This window comes from Triticum dicoccoides, chromosome 7A, assembly GCF_002162155.2.
Source record: "Triticum dicoccoides isolate Atlit2015 ecotype Zavitan chromosome 7A, WEW_v2.0, whole genome shotgun sequence".
Lineage (NCBI taxonomy): Eukaryota > Viridiplantae > Streptophyta > Magnoliopsida > Poales > Poaceae > Triticum > Triticum dicoccoides.
In genome coordinates, this window is record NC_041392.1 from 603,582,543 (window position 1) to 603,591,301 (window position 8,759).

At 44.0% G+C, this 8,759-nt stretch overlaps 1 protein-coding gene, 1 long non-coding RNA gene and 1 pseudogene across 3 annotated transcripts in view; 1 reads left to right on the forward strand and 2 right to left on the reverse strand.

Annotated features, from left to right (window-relative positions):
- Positions 1-911: 911 nt before the first annotated feature.
- LOC119330275 lies at positions 912-1,645 on the reverse strand. Its single transcript, XR_005159997.1, has 2 exons — positions 1,249-1,645; positions 912-1,152 (listed from the first exon to the last, which is right to left on the reverse strand). It is a non-coding gene; the product is annotated as an uncharacterized LOC119330275 (long non-coding RNA).
- Positions 1,646-3,512: 1,867 nt separating this feature from the next.
- LOC119328019 lies at positions 3,513-5,437 on the forward strand (annotated as a pseudogene).
- Positions 5,438-5,810: 373 nt separating this feature from the next.
- Positions 5,811-8,759, reverse strand: part of LOC119330698 — a 5,076-nt gene continuing 2,127 nt past the window's right edge. Inside the window, exons 2-6 of one of the 2 annotated variants that reach the window (XM_037603816.1) lie at positions 8,495-8,606; positions 7,430-7,712; positions 6,527-7,269; positions 6,290-6,442; positions 5,811-6,195 (exon numbers count right to left, since the gene is read on the reverse strand). In XM_037603816.1, coding sequence (XP_037459713.1) covers positions 6,016-6,195; positions 6,290-6,442; positions 6,527-7,269; positions 7,430-7,712; positions 8,495-8,606 — 1,471 coding nt within the window. In that variant the 3' untranslated portion in view covers positions 5,811-6,015. Of the gene's footprint in view, positions 6,196-6,289; positions 6,443-6,526; positions 7,279-7,429; positions 7,713-8,494; positions 8,607-8,759 lie in introns of both variants that reach the window. The other variant, XM_037603815.1, reaches the window with a different exon arrangement.

Sequence of the window (8,759 nt, forward strand, 5' to 3'; positions counted from 1 at the left end):
GGTGGCCTATCTCATATATATATAATGAAGAGGTACAAGTTACATCATACGTATGTGTACGTATACAACTACAGAGACTATACAGTCTAACAATGTGTGCCAAGTGATCGAATCAGAGCAAGAAATCATCAGCGGTGCAGCCTTGTTGGTAGTCTTACATAGCTGAGCAACGCAGATGAAGCAGAGTCTGCACTCTGCAGTGCTAGTGTTGCTTAGCGGAGCAAAGCAGAGGAAGCAGACTCGCTAGTGCTAGTGCTAGTGTAGTCTTGGTTGCAAGTGTGAGTATTTCACTGGCATGTTTTTCAGTAGTGCGAGTGAGATTCTTAGTTTGGCCATCAATTAGTGTTCATTATGATCACAATTGATCAATTAATGCAAGGGTTTTGTTTCATGTAAAAACATTGGATCTGATCAGTCTGATGTATGCAAGCATTTGCCATTGGATCTCTTTCTATGTTTCCATCTGATGTATGTTCCTCCTATTAACATTACCATGAATAATAGCATGCACACGATTCCACCAAGAAATTCTTTTGTGAACTATTCCAAGTGACTGTATTTCAGGAGAGGAACAGATATGTGTGCTCTACTCCCTTGAGAAAAGTATACACCTCAACAATGCACAATTTATTTGTCGCATCAAGAAGGCGCCAAAATGCATGTTTCCTGAATCATACATGCATCACTGTTACCAACAGCTCATGTATACTTGCTGTCTGAATTTTGCAACCGCTGCAAATTTCGTTCAGTACAATTGCTGTATATGCCAGAACAGTTTCATGTCACACTGCAGAGCAAATCAATACTTGCCGCAACTCATGTATACTTGCCAAATTTGGCAAATTTCGTTCCACACAAATGGTGCCAGTATCAAATCAAACCACATGTCACGTCATAGAGGAAATGCATACTTGACGACAATGGCAATATCTGAATTCACATATTCACTGACATAAACCCACTGGATTAGAAGGGAATTTACAATGCCTGATACATAATCTGAAATTATAGTAACAGCTTCAATCAATTACAAGGGGAAATTTTGGCAACATTCACAGGTGTTGCAGTTCTTCCTCTTCCTCGGCACCTTCAAGCGTCATCCGCAGCTTTTTTCCTCCTGCAGCGAAATCAGGAGTGCCCATTTTTGACACGCTGGGAAATGACATGACCAAGGAGGAGAATAATCAATACTTCAAAGTGGCACGGAGGAGAAGAATCAATAATTGAAACAAAAGAGAAAGGGCTTACCCATGGTTTTTATCCATTGCATTTTGCCGATCAATACTTCAAAACTTCCAGCAAGACATTCAAAATACTAGCCATCGCGGTCGGTGTGACGCTACTGATAATAGTTCTTACCCTATGACAGCCCGCACACTGCACGTCAAACCGGGAGTACCTTCTTTAGAGGCTATGGAGTACCTTCCCTGTACAACGTGGGAGGTGATGAACAATCCGGTCACGGTCAGTGTTGGCCCGAACTAGCGAGTAGCTAGTTGTCCGAGGATCAACCAAGTCTAAACTACAGCTAGTGTAAACTAGTAGAGCACACGGTGCTGCTCACACACACACACTAATAGTGAAGCTGGTACACTTATGAGTAGAGGAGGAAACTAAAGTGGCTTGTTTCCTTGATTTGATCGGAATGGAATGCTACAACCGGATGGGGTGCAGCCTCTTATATAGTGCTTATAAACCGACTATGGGCTAAAATATCTGCTAGCTCTTAGCTAAGCACTTACGTCACAGACTTACCTTAACTAGTAAGCTACGGCTTCTTACCGACTTGCCGACCTGCAGCTGTGTATGGCTATGTTGCTGCTGTTTTCACTTCGTAGCTAAGTTACTACTGCCGACATGCAACTGTACCATTTTACTTCTAGGCTAAGTAATTTCTACTGCTGCCGCTCCATGGAAGTTACCCGAGACAAGGTTTAACTCAACAATCTCCCCCTCAACCTTGTCGAAGGAGCTTCGTGTCGATGATCCCGACCTTGTCGCGCAGATTCTGGAATCGGACGCGGCCAAGTGCCTTCGTCAGGATGTCTGCCTTCTGCTCACCAGTCCGGATGAACTCCACGATCACCGTGCCTTTCTCGACGCAGTCACGTATGAAGTGATAGCGGAGATCGATGTGCTTGCTGCGGTCGTGAAGCACTGGATTCTTACAAAGGGAAATCGCCGACTTGTTGTCGACGAAGATGAGCGCAGGGACGGTGTCCTGATTCAGCATCTCGCCGAGAAGGCGAGCAAGCCAAATGCCTTGACAGGCCGCTGTAGCTGCCGCGATGTACTCCGCCTCGCATGAAGATACGGCGACAACTTTCTGCCTCACCGATTGCCAGCTGACGGGACTGTTCCCGAGAAGGAACAGTATGCCCGAGGTGCTCTTTCGGGAGTCCACGTCACCAGCATGGTCGGAGTCGCTGTACCCGACCAAGCTCTCCCGTCGCCACGACGATACACGCATCCATGCGTGAGCGTACCCGCGATGTACCGAAGCAGGTGCTTGACGGCAGCGAGATGATCGCTTGCCGGGGCTTCCATGAACCTACTCAGGTACCCGACAACGAACGTGATGTCCGGTCGGGTGTGCACGAGGTACCTGAGGCTCCCGATGATGCTGCGGTAGAGTGTAGCATCCACCGCCTTCTCGGAGCTATCCTTGCTGAGCTTCAGCCGTGCCTCCATTGGAGCGTGCACGGCATGGCAGTCCTTCATGCCTGCCATGTGGTCGAGTGGGCCTGGTGCAGGTTGAACCCACGGTTTCAATCCATTTTCCTTTTTTTTCTCCTCAAACCAAACCGCCCCGATTCAGTCCACTTAACTTCTCGGTCCACCCCGCTCCAGCCCATTATAAATTTAGCAACCATTTCAGCCCATCCAAACGAGACCATGTACCCACACCAAAACATCCAGTTCAACCCGCCCCATTCCCAGATTGAAGTGTGTCCATATCACCAGGGCTCTCTCCACATATGGTTCCAATCAAAATGGCCAAAATTGTTTATTTTCTGACAGTGACTGCTATAACAGCAGAGAAACTTGTACTTCAATACATACTGGTGGTAGGATAAAATAAATACAACATGACCAACCATACTTACCCAGCAACCCGCGTATTCTTGTAGGTACCCTTCTCTCAAGAATTGACTTATAATTTTATCATTTGCAGTACACACCCAGTTTCAACTACTTGCAGAAATTTCAAATTAGTTGATTGCATCCATTTGCACGGCTTCAGACTAAGTCACTGCTCCTCTTCAGTCTTCAGCTTCCAAAAGTATAGCTTTCCTCAAAACAAGAGGAAATCTTAGCTACCTATTTGCACATGTTCATCCAGTTTACATAAGGCGCCGAGCCATTGAGTACCACATCATCATCCGATTCCTGTTTTCCTCATGGCTTCAGTACTAAAAATCTCAGGCGGTTTTTAGTATTGTTCAGAGCAGTACAACTAGCCAGATGGTTTTCAGGCGAGATTCATGAGAACACCCTTCCTCGCCCAGAAACAGAAAAGTTTATCCATGCCTTTCCTTGGACTTGCTGCTCGCCTCCTACTCTTCTTTGCCTCTCCTACCAGCTTCTGCACGGAGCAGGAGAGTAGCTCTCTCATCAACTTCCTAGATGGGCTCATGCCAGATGGCAACGGTGATCTCAACGATTCATGGGTGAATGGTACAGACTGCTGCAAATGGGAAGGCATCATCTGCAGCAGCGATGGGACAGTCACAGATGTCTTGCTGGCCGCCAGAGGTCTTAAAGGGGGCATCTCGCCATCCCTCGTCAATCTTACAGGCTTGTTGCACCTAAACCTGTCCCATAATTCGCTCGAAGGCAGTCTACCAATAGAATTAGTTTTCTCCAGAAGCATTATTGGCCTCGAAGTCAGCTTCAACCACCTCAAAGGTCATCTACAAGAGATGCAATCCTCAAACCCCAGCCTTCCTCTTCAGGTACTGAATATCTCAAGCAATTCCTTCACAGGACAGTTCCCATTAACAACATGGAAGGTGACGAAGAATCTGGTTGCTCTTAATGCAAGCAATAACAGCTTTACAGGACAAATACCATCTTCTATCTGCATCAATGCCCCATCATTTGCGATGCTTGATCTCTCATATAACCAATTCAGCGGCAATATTTCTCTGGGGCTTGGCAGTTGCTCTATGCTGAGCGTGCTCAAAGTTGGCCACAACAACCTTACTGGAGCTCTCCCTGACGGACTCATCAATGCTACCTCACTGGAGCACATCTCTTTAGCAAACAATGATTTGCAAGGAGTTCTTGATGGTTCCCATATATTCAAATTAAGCAGTCTGACTGTCCTTGATCTTGGATCGGCTGGTCTCAGTGGCACGATTCCAGCTTCTGTCGGCCAGCTAAGAAGATTAAAGAAACTCTAGTTGGATCACAACAATATGTCTGGTGAACTGCCATCGGCCCTAGGTAACTGCTCAAATCTCGGATACATTACCCTCAGAAACAACAGTTTTACCAGGGATCTTAGCAAAGTCAATTTCACCATGTTGGATCTGAGGACAGCTGATTTTTCATTGAACAACTTCACTGGTACAATTCCTGAAAGTATCTACTCATGCACCAACCTAGTTGCGTTACGCCTGGCTTTCAATAAATTTCATGGCCAGTTCTCACCAAAGCATTGGAAATCTCAGGTCCCTCTCCTTCTCAATTACCGGCAACTCTTTTACAAATATCACAAATACACTTCAGATGCTCAAGAGATGCAAGGATCTCACCTCCCTGATGATGGGAACCAATTTCAAGGGTGAGACCATACCACATGATGAAACATTTGATGGTTTTGAGAATCTTCAGGTATTGACGATAGATGATTGCCCATTGACTGGACAAATACTCTTTGGATATCAAAGCTTGCAAAATTGGAGATGCTAGATTTATCATTAAATCAACCCACTGGACAAATACAATTCTGGATTGATGAACTGGGCTTCCTGTTCTTTCTAGATATATCAAGCAACAAACTTACAGGGGATATACCAGCTGCATTGACAAAGATGCCAATGTTACTATCAGAGAGAAATGCTGCCAAGTTGGACACAAGGTTCCTTGAGTTGCCTGTATTTTGGACACCATCACGTCAATACCGGACGGTGCTTTTCCCAGCAAATTGTGTCTGGACAACAATAATTTTACTGGTGTAATTCCCCCTGAGATTGGTCAGCTACAAATGCTCGACATCCTGAATTTAAGCTCCAATAGCTTAACTGGTGAAATACCACAAGAAATCTGCAACCTCACAAACCTGCAAATTCTTGATCTGTCGAACAACCAGCTCACAGGTGAAATAGCACCAGCCAGCCTGGTAACCCGGCGGAAACTGCATTTTAAACTTCTTTGTCATAATTTCTTGTGTATGCGTGTGTCGATCTTGGTCCTTGGCTGATTGATAGGTTGATTCTGATCAAGTGCAAGGTTGTAAATGTTCCATCGGATACCTTGTAGCAAAATCATGTCCCTCCCTTTCTCATCCAAAGGCCCATAAGCCGTCAGTGCACTCAGATTCCAAGATACTGGCAACATACATCTTACGACTGAGGACTCACATTACCTTGGAAAAAAGATTCCGAGATCTGCTGTATGAGGCAAGAGGCGATCATGGCAGTTGGCAACTGTAGGAAAGCATCTACCTGATGCACAGCCAGCAAAGGTTTGGCTTAACCACATTCCTCACATTCCTCCAACTGCAACACGAACACCCTGCAACCCTGCAGTTCAGCTAACATAATAAATCTTCCCCAACACAAAAACAAAAGGAACATATCATATGAGCTGTAATGTTCATCGATCAACCTAGATAAATGGTAGCAAGCAAGTTTCCCACAAGTCGCACAGCGGTAAATGTTTACAGGTCCATGTAACACAACATTCAACAACCAAATCTCTAGCTACATCGGGTCTCACACATGTCACACAGCGAAAGCGCTATGCAAAGATGCATTCCATATGCAGAAGAACGCTTGGCGCAGCATCCTAGTACGTCTTGACATCGATGTGCTTGACACATCTTGCATTGGCAAGCAGTATAGCCTTCAACACGGGAAGCCTGTCCTCCTCTTCGGCGCAGTGGATCGTTACCTTCTTAAGGCTTTTGGCTTGGAATGATATTCCCTCAGCCATTTGAAGCGGCTGCTTTTGCTCTTCACAGTCAAACTGAAATTTTATATAAGAGTAGAACATGTTAATAGGAATTCCTGTCTTCAGCGAAGAAAATAGACAAGGACAAACACTGAGTGTCTTCAACCACCTTGAGCTTCAGATCAAGATTCTCAAGCATAGGAGAGTGCTCGAGGAAGCAAGCTAGAGGAGCAAATTTGTTGGAAAGACACCATTCACCAAGAATGAGACTTGTCAGACTGATGAACATTGAGCACCTTGGAGTCATTCTATCGAATGCGACCTTCACATATGTCAAACAAAATAAGAACAGATTCTAAAGAAACAAATATTTCAGACATGTACAAAAATTAAGAAGCACCCATACATGTCTCACTGGTGTTGGCAGTTCTATGCTCTTGGCGTTTGAAAGATCACATAGGATTACTGCTGATGTAGTTCGAACTATGTATTTTGGAGTGCACCTGCATCGAGTGTCCTTGAAGCATAGCGAGACCAGCTTGCCAGTACGAATCAGAAGATGATTCAAAACTAAGCAGTTTATTATTTCCAGAGTCTTCAATGAACTTGATGAAATCTCAGGACAATAAAGAGTGCTGTCTGCCAACTGCAGATTTTCCAAAGACGTGCATTCACGGCTGAGCTGATCAAAGACAGATGCAACTATTATAACATTAGTGAGCTTCACAGTTCGCAGATATTTAGAGCTAAAGTTGATAGCTTTAGGATCTAAGTAAAAAGCTTCCCATCTTGTATTTTCAGTGAAATCAATCGATTTAACTTCATGAAGTCTGATAGCATCACCGATCCAATACTTGGCTGCATCAATTGCAAAAGAGTGAAGGCGGAGTTTGTCCAATGTATTAGCATTACCCCGCCGCTCAAACAAACTTTTTGCAAACTTGTTGAACTTTACTCTGTCCATATCAAAGTGATCAATATCGATATCAAGGCATGGCGCTGAAGTCCATAATGGGGGCGATCTTCGGAATAGCATGCTTGTGCGTACAACGTCCTGTGCTGGCATGAAGGACATGATACAATGGAGTATGCTCTCATGAAGGACGCTAATCCTATCATTGTCATCACAGCAAGGCTTCTCTTCATTTCCTATAGGCGCTTGTCAAACAAAAGGGTAGATTAGACATGAATCACAAGTTTGCTATTAGCTGCATGAATGATGCGACATGCAACTCCAAGAAACAAATATCCTTTTTTAAACGCATTTGAAGGACCTAATGACAACAACTAAAATCATGAAGGGGCATACCTGTTGCTTTTGTATTATCACCAGATAGCATCCTCTGGAGGTTGCTCTGTACCTGAATGCTTTGATTCTGTGGATCACTAAAAATTCCTCGCAGAAGCGTCGCAGTTGAGGGTTCAAGCATTTGATAATCTGATGAAATTTCCTCAAAATGATCATCCGATGAGATGTCCTCAAAATGATCATCTGATGAAATGTCCTCAAAATGATTATCTGATGATATGTCCTCAAAATGATCATCCTCTAAATGATCCAATCTCGTATACAGCTTATAATTATAATCAACCTGAGAATAAAAACACACACCAAATCTTTTAGCTTGAAGTCTAAATAGACATTCCTTCAAAAGCTCAGGGGAAAAGAACATTAAAAGAAATAAACCTTCCTCCCATCCTGTGAAATACAATACCAGTATTCACAAGGTATGCAGCAAACATACTAAATACTATGATTCACAAGACATAATGGAATGATAGTTGACTGAAGAATGAGCTGTACTTATGGCGAGTACTCAAAATATTTTTCGTATAAATGCAAAAGGTTTGTGTATCATTTCATTGCTATGTAGGGTTGATAAAGAACAATCAGCGCACACAAATGCACACATGATCGCTCGTCCAAGCGGTAGCACGCACACACTAAACCCCAGGGAGGACTATGCACGCCCCTTTCACCCCCAGTCTACTCCATGCCTATGCATCGTCGTTGATAGTCTGCACTGGAGGATGAATGGCTGGGAACCACTGAAGGTGCAGTTGTTCCATTATTGCCACAACCATCAATATCAATTAAGTGTGGTGTCCCTCAGGACCTTCCCGGACCAAAGCCGCCAACTAGGCTGAGAATGCCTCATCGCCATTGGTTCGTGGTAGTTATGCCCTAGTATACTCTATTGGTATCCGAGATTTCCCTGGATAAGCTGTGAAGCCCAGATCATATGATAAGCTGCTGAGCTTGAGACTTTCATAGACTAGTAGCCGGAAGTACTCCTGTTCTAAGCTTTAACATACCGATCAGCATATCAAGATCCGTAAAAAGTCAATGAAATGTTACAGAGATGGAATATACCTCGCTAACAGCTACTATGAAAATCATTCTCTCTAATCTGACAGCAACATTCAGAAGATCAGTCAATGTCTCGGGCTCGTCTGGCGACAGTGCTTGCATCAGAGCCTCTGATCTGTACAGATAACATTAAAAAGTAATGAGATATGTGATACATCTCGTGCACTTTCAAGTTCAAACAGTAACACCCAAAATAGCGTAATAATATATATGATATGAGCCGAGTGAGCAACCTGAACCCATCACATCCACATACATCTATGATCTA